This window comes from Haliotis rufescens, unplaced genomic scaffold, assembly GCF_023055435.1.
Source record: "Haliotis rufescens isolate VD_foot unplaced genomic scaffold, xgHalRufe1.0.p SCAF_120, whole genome shotgun sequence".
Taxonomy (NCBI): Eukaryota; Metazoa; Mollusca; class Gastropoda; order Lepetellida; family Haliotidae; genus Haliotis; species Haliotis rufescens.
Genome location: NW_025963803.1, coordinates 92,627 through 109,888, shown reverse-complemented (window position 1 = coordinate 109,888; position 17,262 = coordinate 92,627). Strand labels below are relative to the sequence as shown.

The 17,262-nt window shown below is 38.2% G+C and overlaps 1 protein-coding gene across 1 annotated transcript in view; it reads right to left on the bottom strand.

The window, feature by feature from the left end:
* Positions 1-17,262, bottom strand: part of LOC124115437 (fibroblast growth factor receptor 3-like) — a 53,805-nt gene that overhangs the window by 6,753 nt on the left and 29,790 nt on the right. Inside the window, exons 10-14 of the mRNA XM_048393890.1 lie at positions 15,047-15,166; positions 7,726-8,025; positions 6,684-6,817; positions 3,193-3,258; positions 2,458-2,626 (exon numbers count right to left, since the gene is read on the bottom strand). Of these exons, the coding sequence (XP_048249847.1) occupies positions 2,458-2,626; positions 3,193-3,258; positions 6,684-6,817; positions 7,726-8,025; positions 15,047-15,166 (789 nt within the window). The remainder of the gene's footprint in view (positions 1-2,457; positions 2,627-3,192; positions 3,259-6,683; positions 6,818-7,725; positions 8,026-15,046; positions 15,167-17,262) is intronic.

The window sequence follows — 17,262 nt, the reverse complement described above, 5'->3', positions numbered from 1 at the left end:
GTGTATTCTGTGTCAATTTATAGTTACCTTAATGATATCTGTAACTCTCAGTAATATGAAAAGAGTGTATTCTGTGTCAATTAATAGTTTCCTTAATGATATCTGTAACTCTCAGTAATATGAAAAGATGGTATTCTGTGTCAATTTATAGTTTCTGTGAAGATTTAAATGAAACCCTCAGTAATATGAAAAGAGGGTATTCTGTGTCAATTTATAGCTTCCATTTTGATTTAAATGTAACCGTCAGTAATATGAAAAGAGGGTATTCTGTGTCAATTTATAGTTTCCGTAATGATTTAAATGTCACTCTCAGTGATATGAAAAGAGGGTATTCTATGTCAATTTATAGTTTCCGTAATGATTTAAATGTAACTCTCAGTAATATTAAAAGAGGGTATTCTGTGTCAATTTATAGTGTCCGTGATGATTTAAATGTAACTCTCAGTAATATGAAAAGAGAGTATTCTGTGTCAATTTATAGTGTCCGTGATGATTTAAATGTAACTCTCAGTAATATGAAAAGAGGGTATTCTGTGCCAATTTATAGTTTCCGTAATGATTTAAATGTAACTCTCAGTAATATGAAAAGAGGGCATTCTGTGTCAATTTATAATTTCCGTAAAGATTGAAATGTACATCTCAGTAATATGAAAAGAGGGTATTCTGTGTCAATTTATAGTTTCCATAATGATTGAAATGTAACTCTCAGTAATATGAAAAGAGGGCATTCTGTGTCAATTTATAGTTTCCTTAATGATTTAAATGTTACTCTCAGTAATATGAAAAGAGGGTATTCTATGTCAATTTATAGTTTCCATTTTGATTTAAATGTAACTCTCAGTGATATGAAAAGAGGGCATTCTATGTCAATTTATAGTTTCCGTAATGATTTAAATGTAACTCTCAGTAATATGAAAAGAGGGTATTCTGTGCCAATTTGTAGTTTCCGTGATGATTTAAATGTAACTCTCATTAATATGAAAAGAGGGTATTCTGTGTCAATTATGGTTTCCATAATGATTTAAATGTAACTCTCAGTAATATGAAAAGAGGGTTTTCTGTGTCAGTTTATAGTTTCAATAATGATTTAAATGTAACTCTCAGTAATATGAAAAGAGGGCATTCTGTGTCAATTTATAGTGTCCGTGATGATTTAAATGTAACTCTCAGTAATATGAAAAGAGGGTATTCTGTGTCAATTAATAGTTTCCATAATGATTTAAATGTAACTCTCAGTAATATGAAAAGAGGGTATTCTGTGCCAATTTATAGTTTCCGTAATGATTTAAATGTAACTCTCAGTAATATGAAAAGAAGGCATTCTGTGTCAATTTATAGTTTCCTTAATGATTTAAATGTTACTCTCAGTAATATGAAAAGAGGGTATTCTATGTCAATTTATAGTTTCCATTTTGATTTAAATGTAACTCTCAGTGATATGAAAAGAGGGCATTCTATGTCAATTTATAGTTTCCGTAATGATTTAAATGTAACTCTCAGTAATATGAAAAGAGGGTATTCTGTGCCAATTTGTAGTTTCCGTGATGATTTAAATGTAACTCTCATTAATATGAAAAGAGGGTATTCTATGTCAATTTATAGTTTCCGTAATGATTTAAATGTAACTCTCAGTAATATGAAAAGAGAGTATTCTGTGTCAATTAATAGTGTCCGTGATGATTTAAATGTAACTCTCAGTAATATGAAAAGAGGGTATTCTGTGCCAATTTGTAGTTTCCGTGATGATTTAAATGTAACTCTCATTAATATGAAAAGAGGGTATTCTGTGTCAATTAATAGTTTCCATAATGATTTAAATGTAACTCTCAGTAATATGAAAAGAGGGTTTTCTGTGTCAGTTGATAGTTTCAATAATGATTTAAATGTAACTCTCAGTAATATGAAAAGAGGGCATTCTGTGTCAATTTATAGTGTCCGTGATGATTTAAATGTAACTCTCAGTAATATGAAAAGAGGGCATTCTGTGTCAATTTATAATTTCCGTAAAGATTGAAATGTACATCTCAGTAATATGAAAAGAGGGTATTCTGTCTCAATTAATAGTTTCCATAATGATTTAAATGTAACTCTTAGTAATATGAAAAGAGGGTTTTCTGTGTCAGTTTATAGTTTCCGTAATGATTTAAATGTAACTCTCAGTAATATGAAAAGAGGGTATTCTGTGTCAATTTATAGTTTCCTTAATGGTTTAAATGTAATTCTCAGTAATATGAAAAGAGGGTATTCTGTGTCAATTTATAGTTTCCTTTATGATATAAATGTAACTCTTAGTAATATGAAAAGAGGGTATTCTATGCTATGTATTGCAATCAAACGTGAGCTACTTGTATTGAAAGGCATATCACTTAGAAGATAGACTTAAATGAGTTAAACACACCAATGCCTTCATAGGCCAAAAACTAATGTAAGAGAGTACTTCTTGTGGTCTATGCTGACCTTTGCACATCTTGACCGCGACCAGGTCCCACTTTCCGGTTCCGGCAACATCCAGCGCTTCCGCCTTCATCACCTTCCCAAAATTCCCTTCGCCAAGTGTGTCCAGGAAGTGGAGTCGATCTATGGGAAACTCGTCACTATAGGCGGGGAACTTGACGTAGCGGGAAGCCTGGTGTGGCGGAGAAGAGGTGGATGGATATTAACATGTACGTGGCTTAGTTGTACGTCGTTCAGAAAAGAAATAAGTCTTTGTCGGCGGGCATGAAGTTACTTGAACATGTTTAAAAGTGTGAGTTTATTGTAATATATGAATATGTTGTATCTCAAGAAATTAAAAACACAGTCGTCAACATCGTTGCTTCATTTTTCCAGTATGCGATGAACAATCAACGTTTGTATGACAATAGCTTTACTTGAACAGGGTCAAATATGGTCGGTATGATCATTTCGCCTTACAGGAAACTGAATATCGTATAACTTCTAGTCTAACCCCACAAGCACGATTCAGACAAAAAAATCGAGGATAATGTCACGAAGTTTCAGCACAATTGTTTTTTGTGTGATTCTTGTTTAATCGGTGCCAAATGGAATCTGTTTCGGCAGATAATCGAGATTGGTTATTCACTGGCGTTGCCGTTTATATTTAACAAACATATGAAGGTTTTTGGCCGAAGCATTATCGTTGACGAAGCCGCAATCGCAACTACTGAAACTCTTGAATAACAACACACTTACGTGATTATACTTTGCCAGTTCAAGACGAAACTTGATCGATTGTTCCATCTTACGCTTCCGCCATTTCTGAAACGTAATTAATCAACATAAACAAGCTCTCGATCTCTAAGCCCTGGAATTTCAAAGCCATCTTAAAGTAATCCTTGTCCTATCGTGGCGTATAGAAGTCATATAAAAGTGTCATTGATGACATATCTTTGATCGCGGGATACAAATAAAAAAATCGTTCTGCGAAGAAATGGTAAGATTCAGATTGAGGCAATACAATGTCCAAAAAAAGTTGTATATCAGAAACTGAAACAATTGAAGGTTGGAACTTTGTTTTGTTGTCTTGCCCCTTTGGTTTTTGCCCTAATCAGCTGAACGCCTGTGATAGGAAAGAAATACTTTTCAAAGAATGGTTAAACCATTACCACCTCACTTAATCCTATGTTTCTTGGTTTATTACCACCATACTTGTGTTCGTGGGTTTCACTAAAGTGATAAACGTCTAAGACCTCAATTTCGTCGGGCTTTTCTCCCACATCAAGCTGATACACTGATTACAAACGTGAATATTGTTCGGTGTTATACCCAACTCACTCATTCACTTAACCGAGTGGTATTAGCTGCTACAAACTTTTAAAGAAACGAGACATGTGTCACGAAAAAGTAACTTGGAAGTTTTCCTAATTATTTTTGTATTAACAGCTTTCAAGCGAAGATGGAAGAAACAGAAATTGGCGCTGTATAAAAGTGAACGTTTTTGTTGTAATAGTAAATTGTACTAAATCTTAATGTCATCTCAAAGACAGCAATGAAAACAGCAATGTTTTGTTGTTTGTCTGTTTGTTTGTTTGTTGTTTTAAGCCATACTCAGCAATATTCCACCTATGTGGTCTGTAAATAATCAAGCCTGGACCAGACAATCCAGTGATTGATATCACAAGCATCGATCCACGCAATTGGGATACGATGACATGCATCAACCAAATCAGCGTGCCCGACCACCCGATCCCATTAGTCGCCTGTTACGACACGCATAGTCGCCTCTTACGATAAGCAAAGTCGCCTTTACGATAAGCAAAGTCGCCTTTACGACAAGCATAGTCGCCTCTTACGACAAGCAGAGTCGCCTCTTACGACAATCATAGTCGCCTCTTACGACAAGCAAAGTCGCCTCTTACGACAAGCAAAGTCGCCTTTACGACAAGCATAGTCGCCTCTTACAACAAGCAGAGTCGCCTCTAACGACAAGCATAGTCGCCTTTACGACAAGCATAGTCGCCTCTTACGACAAGCAGAGTCGCCTCTAACGACAAGCAAAGTCGCCTCTTACGACAGGCATAGTGGCCTCTTACGACAAGCATAGTCGCCTCTTACGACAAGCATAGTCGCCTCTTACGACAAGCATAGTGGCCTCTTACGACAAGCATAGTCGCCTCTTACGACAAGCATAGTCGCCTCTTACGACAATCATAGTCGCCTCTTACGACAAGCATAGTCGCCTCTTACGACAAGCATAGTTGCCTCTTACGACAATCATAGTCGCCTCTTACGACAAGCATAGTCGCCTCTTACGACAATCACGGAAAACAGCAATGAAAACAACGATAATGTGTAAGGGAAATTGGAGAATTTATTTATTGCACAATTTGTGTTCCTATCGTCCATACTAACCGTGGTTGATATGATAATAGATGAACTAACCGCCATTTCCATAAAACCCCTTGCATTTGGGTGACCCATCAACACAACAGTCAGACAAACTTCTTCCTCATCCATACTGTGAAATGTATGTGAGTGAGAACATTTCCTTGATTTCTTAGGGTGCTACCAGTAATGCCCGACTTTTTTATATTCTCCTTCTTTAAAATAAATTCAGGCTCAGAGTATTTATTAAAAGAAATAGCTGGGTTTGTCACAGAAATTGCCAGCCATAAAAATTACATTGTTGTTCCTAAAAAATAATTGGGCTCATAGTTTGAAATAAAACAAGCGTAAAGTCGACGAAGTCATCTATATCCCCCGCCCATTTTAACACGTTATGGTCCCAAACCAGGTAAGTGACCCAACATTTCTCTTAGCCCATGTCAAAAGAACTGCAATGGAAATTCTAAAAATAGACAAAATCCTTAATATCAAATGGCACCAGTTCAATATGTGCTTTATATATAGACATGCACTGTTTGGCAAGGAAATAGTTAACAGTTTATTTGTTATACTCCATAAGTGAACCAACCCTGTGTTAAAACTTAAATCCAGCTTGTTGCCATGGAAACGTAAAAAATAAAAATTCCTAAAATTCCTAAATAGCAAAAGGCACCAGTTCAGTATGTGTCTGGTAAACATGCAAAGTTTTGTAAGAAAGTATTGAATGGGTTTTGAGTTATGCTCCGGAAACGAACTCTACCCTAAAGAACCTAAGTCCAACTTGTTGCCATCGAAACATAAAAAATATATTTATGAAATTCCTAAATAGCAAAAGGCACCAGTTCAGTATGTGCCTGGTAGACATGCAAAGTTTGGTAAGAAGGTATTTAACAGTTTTTGAGTTACGCTCCGGAAATGAAAACCACCCTTAGAGAACCTAAGTCCAACTTGTTGCCATGGAAACGTTAAAAAAAAAAAAATATAATTCCTAAATAGCAAAAGGCACCAGTTCAGCATGAGTCTGATAGACATGCAAAATTTCGTAGAGAAATATTTAACAGTTTCTGATTTATGCTCCGGAAACGATTTCGGGACGCACACACACACACACGCACACGCGGACGCACGGACGGACGGACGAAACCCATTTCAATATCACCCGCCTACTTCGTTTGGGCGGGGGATAAAAATATATCCGGTTCTGTAGCTGTAAATAACAATATCTAATCTCGATACAAAATCCCCTCCAGAATATCAAATAGATGGTCCCTGAGCCCCAAGGTAGTCGTTTTACCACTTTTGTACAACTATCGAGCACTGTTCTGAGGCTACTAAACCAAGCATCACGACCAGGGCGAACGTCGGATTAGAACCCATGCATTGCAGCAGTGCATAATGAATGTTGACGTGCAAAACAACTGGTATCTTGTGAATGAGTGTTTATTGTGTAATGTTACTAAGAATAGCCTTCCTAAAGTGAGTGAGTGAGTGAGTTGGGTTTAACGCCGCTTTTAACAGTATTCAAGTTATCACGGTGTCAGCTTAATGTGGGAGGAAAGCCCCAAGTGATGCAGGTCTCAGACGTTTACCACTTCGGTGAAACCTACGAGCACGGCTCTGGTGCTGACAAACCTAGAAACATAATCGGGGCGAAACGGGATTCGAACCCACAATCATATGTTTCTGGCGTGCCCAAGGGACGCAACTCTGCACAGCGAATCGCGGCGCCTTAGACGACTGGGCCACCCGTGCCCCCTCCTTCCTAAAGCTCGGGCCCAGGTTACACTTGAACCTTCAGCGCGACGTGTCCAACCCCCCGTTTCTGTGACACTGCGGAGTTGTACAACACACACTGTTACCTTCTTTATCCACTCCCTTTCCTTGTACACGATGCCGAGTGCCATGAGCAAAGCCACCACTGTCACTAATCCAAGGATCTCGCCCAGGTAATAGTTCCTCTCAAAAGGACCTCGTGTCTCCAGAAGAAGTTCATCTGTACAAAGGTTTCAGGAATTACAATTGCATTTGTTTATGGTGCAGCGGAACGGATCAGCTATCAAAGGATTAGACCAGTGAAGATCCGTGTAGAGAATAGGTCTTCAGCAACCCATGCTTGCCGTAAAAGGCGACTATGCTTGTCGTAAGAGGCGACTAACGGGATCGGGTGGTCAGGCTCGCTGACTTGGGTGATGCATGTCATCGTATCCCAATTGCGTGGATCCATACTCATGATGCTAATCACTGGACTGTCAGGTCCAAACTCGAGTATCTACAGACCGCCTTCATATAGCTAGAATATTGCTGAATGCGGCGTTAAACAACAAAACAAACCAAAACCAAAAATATCAAGGGTTCAAGAAATTAAGTTAAATACTAGCATCGTTTAGAAATGAATTCTAATAATTTGTCTGAAAATTCCAACAAATATTTAGATTTGAGGAAGATCTTTTTATCGCTTTTAGTTTTGATGAGTTGTGATTGGGGTTTGGTCGGTGTTTGTGTCATTTTCAGTCTAACAAAACAACGCCCCCTCTAAATATCAAATGGTCAGTCCCATGTGTAAAAAGCATTCCTGTGTATGAGCTATTACGACTCTCGTTTGCGATCTCTCGCTTTATTTATGATTTTGAGTTTAAGAAGATTTTGTTTCTTTGTTAGTTGTTTAACGATTTATCCGGCAATATTTCGGCCGTATGACGGTGGTCTGCAAATAATCGAGACAGGACCGGTAAATCCAGTGATGGACATCATGAACACCGATCGACACACTTGGGATACGATGGCATGCAATTAATCAACTCATCGAGCCTGATCGATTAATTCGATTTTCACAACAAGCATAGGTTGCCGGGGATCTATATTCTTACTCGGAATCCTCACGGACAAAATTCAAATACTTACCATTTGACTTCCGTGTAACATAAAAAGTTATGCTTCTGTCTTCATACTTATTGTGGACTCTGAATATGTATGTTCCAAGTAACGACTCCCATGCAGTACTGTTGCTAGTACGTGTGAGAATGTTAGAATTTTCCCCTTTTAGAGTCGCAGCTAAGAAATCGTTTTCGGGAATATGTTCCCAAGACAATCTGTTTTCCACTGACTGGTCTGTGGCGAGAACAACGGGCAACGCAAAGCTGGGATTCTCAGCCGTGATCGTGATGTTTGCTGTGTCTGTACCAATACTGATCAACATTGGTTCTGAAAAGAGGGAAGGTTTCGCTTTAAATGAGTCCACACCCCTCAGTGTCCCTCTCTTAAGTACAAAAAAAAAATGCAAGAGTGAGTGAGTGAGTTGGGTTTAACGCCGTTTTTAACATTATTCCAGTTATATCACGGTGTGTCAGCTTAATGTGGGAGGAAAGCCCCAAGTGATGCAGGTCTCAGACGTTTACCACTTCGGCGAAACCCACGAGCACGGGTATGGGGCTAACAAACCTAGAAACATAATTGGGGCGAACCGGGATTCGAACTCACAATCATATGTTTCTGGCGTGCCCGAGGGACGCCACTCTGCACAGCGAATCGCGGCGCCTTAGACGACTGGGCCACCCGTGCCCCAAACAATGCAAGAGAATGACCACTTTTGATTATCTATCTTCAAAGAAAAAGAGTGCTATAATGTAGAAGAATATAACAGACGTTTTTGCCTTTGGGTATAATAGATACATTTTGAAATATGTAAATGTTGTACATATAAAGTATATATGCACTTGATTTCATTAATGTATTATAAAAGCATATAAGGAAATTTACATATTAAAAGAAACACACAATATCACAATATTATCGATGACATGGAACGTTTGCAGTTTGGGGGAGTATGTCACCTCCGGGGTCCCAAACATCCCTCAGCCCCATTTCCCAAAGCTATCTTACCGCTAATATCTGACACTTAACATGAGCTTACACTGGATTTAGCGATACGATCCTTTACTTAACGCAAATATCCAGCACTTAACATATACTTACACTAGTTTTAGCGATAAGATCCAATACTTATAATATACTTACACTATTCTTAACGCTAATATCTCACACTTAACATTTGCTTACACTACTTTTAGCAATAAGATCCCACATGTATAATATACTTACACTATACTTAACGCTAATATCTCACACTTAACATTTGCATACACTAGTTTCAGCGATAAGATCCCACATGTATAACACACTTACACTATTCTTAACGCTTATATCTCACACTTAACATAGGCTTACACTAGTGTTAGCAATAAGATCCCACATGTATAACACACTTACACTATTCTTAACGCTAATATCTCACACTTGACATAGCCTTACACTAGTTTTAGCGATAAGATCCCACATGTATAATATACTTACACTATTCTTAACGCTAATATCTCACACTTAACATGGGCTTACACTAGTTTTAGCGATACGATCCCACATGTATAATATACTTACACTATTCTTAACGCTAATATCTCACACTTAACATTGGCATACACTAGTTTTAGCGATACGCTCAGATACTTAACGCTAATATCCCACACTTGATAGAAACTTACACTAGTTTTAGCAATACGATCTCACATGTATAATATACTTACACTATTCTTAACGCTAATATCTCACACTTAACATTGGCTTACACTAGTTTTAGCAATTAGATCCCACATGTATAATATACTTACACTATTCTTAACGCTAATATCTCACACTTTACATAGGCTTACACTAGTTTTAGCGATAAGATCCCACATGTATAACATACTTACACTATTCTTAACGCTTATATCTCACACTTAACATTTGCTTACACTAGTTTTAGCGATACGATCCCACATGTATAATATACTTACACTATTCTTAACGCTAATATCTCACACTTAACATTGGCATACCCTAGTTTTAGCGATACGGTCAGATACTTAACGCTAATATCCCACACTTGATGGAAACTTACACTAGTTTTAGCGATACGATCTCACATGTATAATATACTTCAACTATTCTTAACGCTAATATCTCACACTTAACATGGGCTTACACTAGTTTTAGCGATAAGACACCACATGTATAATATACTTACACTATCCTTGACGCTAATATCTCACACTTAACATTGGCATACACTAGTTTTAGCGATAAGATCCCATACTTAACGCTAATATCCCACACTTAACATGAACTTAAACTAGTTTTAGCAATACGATCTCACATGTTTAATATACTTACACTATTCTTAACGCTAATATCTCACACTTAACATTGGCATACACTAGTTTTAGCGATAAGATCCCACATGTATAACACACTTACACTATTCTTAACGCTAATATCTCACACTTAACATGGGCATACACTAGTTTTAGGGATAAGATCCCATACTTATAACACACTTACACTATTCTCAACGCTAATATCCCACACTTAACATTTGCATACACTAGTTTCAGCGATAAGATCCCACATGTATAACACACTTACACTATTTTTAACGCTAATATCCCACACTTAACATTGGCATACACTAGTTTTAACGATAAGATCTAACATGTATAACATACTTACACTATTCTTAACGCTAATATCCCACACTTAACATTGGCTTACACTAGTGTTAGCAATAAGATCCCACATGTATAACACACTTACACTATTCTTAACTCTAATATCTCACACTTAACATAGGCTCACACTAGTGTTAGCAATAAAGTCCTACATGTATAATATACTTACACTATTCTTAACGCTAATATCTCACACTTAACATTGGCTTACACTAGTGTTAGCAATAAGATCCCACATGTATAATATACTTACACTATTCTTAACGCTAATATCTCACACTTAAAATGGGCTTACACTAGTGTTAGCAATAAGATCCCACATGTATAATATACTTACACTATTCTTAACGCTAATATCTCACACTTAACATGGGCTTACACTAGTGTTAGCAATAAGATCCCACATGTATAATATACTTACACTATTCTTAACGCTAATATCTCACACTTAACATGGGCTTACACTAGTGTTAGCAATAAGATCCCACATGTATAATATACTTACACTATTCTTAACGCTAATATCTCACACTTAACATGGGCTCACACTAGTGTTAGCAATAAGATCCCACATGTATAACACACTTACACTATTCTTAACGCTAATACCTCACACTTAACATGGGCTTACACTAGTGTTAGCAATAAGATCCCACATGTATAACACACTTACACTATTCTTAACGCTAATATCTCACACTTAACATGGGCTTAGCCATAGTCTTTGCAATAAGATCCCACATGTATAATATACTTACACTATTCTTAACGCTAATACCTCACACTTAACATGGGCTTACACTAGTGTTAGCAATAAGATCCCACATGTATAATATACTTACACTATTCTTAACTCTAATACCTCACACTTAACATGGGCTCACACTAGTGTTAGCAATAAGATCCCACATGTATAACACACTTACACTATTCTTAACGCTAACACCTCACACTTAACATGGGCTTACACTAGTGTTAGCAATAAGATCCCACATGTATAACACACTTACACTATTCTTAACGCTAACACCTCACACTTAACATGGGCTCACACTAGTGTTAGCAATAAGATCCCACATGTATAATATACTTACACTATTCTTAACGCTAATATCTCACACTTAACATGGGCTTACACTAGTGTTAGCAATAAGATCCCACATGTATAATATACTTACACTATTCTTAACGCTAATATCTCACACTTAACATGGGCTTACACTAGTGTTAGCAATAAGATCCCACATGTATAATATACTTACACTATTCTTAACGCTAATATCTCACACTTAACATGGGCTTACACTAGTGTTAGCAATAAGATCCCACATGTATAATATACTTACACTATTCTTAACGCTAATATCTCACACTTAACATAGGCTTACACTAGTGTTAGCAATAAGATCCCACATGTATAATATACTTACACTATTCTTAACGCCAATACCTCACACTTAACATGGGCTTACACTAGTGTTAGCAATAAGATCCCACATGTATAACACACTTACACCAATCTTAACGCTAATATCTCACACTTAACATGGGCTTAGCCATAGTCTTTGCAATAAGATCCCACATGTATAATATACTTACACTATTCTTAACGCTAATACCTCACACTTAACATGGGCTTACACTAGTGTTAGCAATAAGATCCCACATGTATAATATACTTACACTATTCTTAACGCTAATATCTCACACTTAACATGGGCTCACACTAGTGTTAGCAATAAGATCCCACATGTATAACACACTTACACTATTCTTAACGCTAATACCTCACACTTAACATGGGCTTACACTAGTGTTAGCAATAAGATCCCACATGTATAACACACTTACACTATTCTTAACGCTAATATCTCACACTTAACATGGGCTTAGCCATAGTCTTTGCAATAAGATCCCACATGTATAATATACTTACACTATTCTTAACGCTAATACCTCACACTTAACATGGGCTTACACTAGTGTTAGCAATAAGATCCCACATGTATAATATACTTACACTATTCTTAACTCTAATACCTCACACTTAACATGGGCTCACACTAGTGTTAGCAATAAGATCCCACATGTATAACACACTTACACTATTCTTAACGCTAACACCTCACACTTAACATGGGCTTACACTAGTGTTAGCAATAAGATCCCACATGTATAACACACTTACACTATTCTTAACGCTAACACCTCACACTTAACATGGGCTCACACTAGTGTTAGCAATAAGATCCCACATGTATAACACACTTACACTATTCTTAACGCTAATATCTCACACTTAACATGGGCTTAGCCATAGTCTTTGCAATAAGATCCCACATGTATAATATACTTACACTATTCTTAACGCTAATACCTCACACTTAACATGGGCTCACACTAGTGTTAGCAATAAGATCCCACATGTATAACACACTTACACTATTCTTAACGCTAACACCTCACACTTAACATGGGCTTACACTAGTGTTAGCAATAAGATCCCACATGTATAATATACTTACACTATTCTTAACGCTAATACCTCACACTTAACATGGGCTCACACTAGTGTTAGCAATAAGATCCCACATGTATAACACACTTACACTATTCTTAACGCTAACACCTCACACTTAACATGGGCTTACACTAGTGTTAGCAATAAGATCCCACATGTATAACACACTTACACTATTCTTAACGCTAACACCTCACACTAAACATGGGCTCACACTAGTGTTAGCAATAAGATCCCACATGTATAATATACTTACACTATTCTTAACGCTAATATCTCACACCTAACATGGGCTCACACTAGTGTTAGCAATAAGATCCCACATGTATACTATACTTACACTATTCTTAACGCTAATACCTCACACTTAACATGGGCTTACACTAGTGTTAGCAATAAGATCCCACATGTATAATATACTTACACTATTCTTAACGCTAATATCTCACACTTAACATGGGCTTACACTAGTGTTAGCAATAAGATCCCACATGTATAACACACTTACACTATTCTTAACGCTAACACCTCACACTTAACATGGGCTCACACTAGTGTTAGCAATAAGATCCCACATGTATAACACACTTACACTATTCTTAACGCTAATATCTCACACTTAACATGGGCTTACACTAGTTTTAGCAATAAGATCCCACATGTATAATATACTTACACTATTCTTAACGCTAATATCTCACACTTAACATGGGCTTACACTAGTGTTAGCAATAAGATCCCACATGTATAATATACTTACACTATTCTTAACGCTAATATCTCACACTTAACATGGGCTCACACTAGTGTTAGCAATAAGATCCCACATGTATAACACACTTACACTATTCTTAACGCTAATATCTCACACCTAACATGGGCTCACACTAGTGTTAGCAATAAGATCCCACATGTATAACACACTTACACTATTCTTAACGCTAACACCTCACACTTAACATGGGCTCACACTAGTGTTAGCAATAAGATCCCACATGTATAACACACTTACACTATTCTTAACGCTAATATCTCACACTTAACATTGGCTTACACTAGTTTTAGCAATAAGATCCCACATGTATAATATACTTACACTATTCTTAACGCTAATATCTCACAGTTAACATGGGCTTACACTAGTGTTAGCAATTAGATCCCACATGTATAATATACTTACACTATTCTTAACGCTAATATCTCACACTTAACATGGGCTTACACAAGTGTTAGCAATAAGATCCCACATGTATAACACACTTACACTATTCTTAACGCTAACACCTCACACTTAACATGGGCTCACACTAGTGTTAGCAATAAGATCCCACATGTATAACACACTTACACTATTCTTAACGCTAACACCTCACACTTAACATGGGCTCACACTAGTGTTAGCAATAAGATCCCACATGTATAACACACTTACACTATTCTTAACGCTAATTTCTCACACCTAACATGGGCTTAGCCAGTCTTTGCAATAAGATCCCACATGTATAACACACTTACACTATTCTTAACGCTAATATCCCACACCTAACATGGGCTTAGCCAGTCTTTGCAATAAGATCCCACATGTATAACACACTTACACTATTCTAAACGCTAATATCTCACACCTAACATGGGCTTAGCCAGTCTTTCCAATAAGATCCCACATGTATAACACACTTACACTATTCTTAACGCTAATATCTCACACCTAACATGGGCTTAGCCAGTCTTTGCGCGTACATCTGTGGAACGGGACCCTTGAGTGTGAAGGGCAAGTCTGTTTTAGCAAATATTTGTCAAATATTACCCTGACAGAAACAATTGTAATCATTAGCATTAGCTGCCTTTGTCTTGAGATTAATGTTCTATCATGTTTTAAACAGTTACAATTGATCAGGGGACGGTCGGGTAGCCTAGTGGTTAAAGCGTTAGCTCGTCACGCCGAAGACCCGGGTTCGATTCCCGACATGGGTACAATGTGTGAAGCCCATTTCTGGTGTCCCCCGCCGTGATATTGCTGGAATATTGCTAAAAGCGGCGTAAAACCATACTCACTCATTACAATTGATCAGCTGTCGTTATGAATTTGTAGCTAATATTCGTCATCACCTACACTACACAAAGCAAGCAATCCTCCTTGTTAGGAATATGGACTCACCTATAACTCGTAAATAACTGTTGAAGTACAGGCTACGGGGTTCAGATGTGGTTCTGCATTGGATGTTATGAATGTTCCTTATCCGGCTGACATTTTCGAATTCAATCATGATTCCGTTTTCTGACATCAAGGAGATGAAATAGTAGCAAAGGCATTAAAATAAATTTCAATGACCACTGTTTATACAAAAGACGTGAACGAGAGCAACATCATTTAAATATCTTTCCATATCTACTGTTTGCGCAAAGGATGAGATATGTTAAATACCTGTTCCTCTGTCAGCACATCTTCCCGAGGCAAGGGAGTTAACTGACTGTAAAAGTCCAGTTTCCACCCTTGCCGAACTAGGCTTGTATTATGGAGTTACATTTTGGCTGGACTAACGAGTTTATGCATAGTCCAATCAAAATCGCGCAACGAAATCGAAAACCATCCGGTTCGTAAACCCTCGTGAAGATTTCGGTCGATTGCAGGATTTGCAAAGCATGTGCACCGCCAACTCGTTGTCAACAGATATTCTTTCCAAACCTTTTCATGTTTTTAATCAAGATGCTCGCGTGAATTCATGCACTTCGCGATGTAAGACCCGTTTTATCACAATAAAGATCTTGATTATCGATCAGATCGTCTTGACTGGGCGCCGCCATTTTGTTTGAAACAAATGCAAGTGATGGAATCTGATTGGTCCATAGTTGAGGCTTAGAAGGGACATAACTCGTAATAACCACTGGTGTCGCTACGATCGAGTCCAGGAATTCAAGCCCAGTTCGGCACGGGTGGCAACTGGATTATTAAAGTCAGTTAACTCTCTTGCCTCGTGAAGATGCTGTCAGCATGGAACCTAGAAGACAGGGTGAGTGAGTGAGTGGTTCAACGCCACTTTGAACAGTTCTGTCACGGAGTTCTCAGCTGTACTGTGGGAGGATCGATTGCACTAAGGCACTGTAAGACAGTATTGATGCTCTGATCAAATTTGTCTTGATGGAATATATGGATTGATGAGCTCAACGAGGTAGTCGGGAGCAATTCAAATCTGGCATTGAAAATTCACACATATCATTTTGTACTCTATTATGGCCTTTGCAGGTAGCCAATGTAAAGCTTTAAGAGGTGCAGAAGAGGTGAAGCAGGGTTGAACATGGCGGCCAAGATTCTTGCACCCATACAGCGACGCGTGTGTGTGTGTGTGTTTGTGTGTGTGTGTGTGTGTGTGTGTGTGTGTGTGTGTGCGTGCGTGCGTGCGTGCGTGCGTGCGTGTGTGTGTGTGTGTGTGTGTGTGGCTGCTTGTACTAACATGAACACAGTATACTGATCTGACTCCGAGCCGACCAGTCCTTGTTTTAGCCCCTTAAAGCCGATTGCCAGGCAGGGTAATAACAAGTACCATATTTTAACGTATATATTGGTATAACGCGGCCAATGATCGAATCCCGAATCTTCCGCTCTCCGGGCGGACGCTCTACCACTGGACCATGGAGGCGGTCAGGTGAAGAGGAGTGAAGAATGAGTGAGTGAGTGAATCAGGTTTTAGCCCGCTTTGACAGTCTTCAGGTTATATATCGGCTTGTGAACTCAATGGGGGAGGAAAGCCCGAAGTGATGCCTGTCCCAGCCAGACATTTACCACTTTGGTGAAGTCCACGAACTAGGGTAAGGTGCTGACAAACATAATCGGGGCGAACCGGGATTCGAACCCACGAACATAGGTTTCTGACGAGTTCGACGGGACTCAACTCTGCACATTGCGGCGGCTTAGACCACTGGGCCTCCCGTTCTCTGTCCCTCATCTTCGCGAGGCAAGGGAGTTACCTAACTGTAAAAGTCCAGTCTCCAGTTTTGCCGAACTAGGCTGGAATTTCTGTGCCAGATCGAAGCGCTACCAGTGGCTATTACGAGTTATGTCCCTTCTATGTCCCTCCTATTGACCAATCGTATTCCACCTCTTATATCATTTCACCTGAGCACCTTGAATAAAAACAACCGGATGTCGATTTCATTACGCGATTTCGATTGGACTATCCATGGACTCGTTAGTCCAGCCAAAATATACCTGAATATTGCTGAGTGCGGCATTAAACAACAAACAAACAAACAAATCACTGACATGAAGGTCATAAAGCTATACAGCATGGCTTTGTCAACAAATATTTCACCTGAATCTATACGCAGAGTTAATGAAAGGGCCCTTACTTTGTTTGTTGGTTAACGCCACACTCA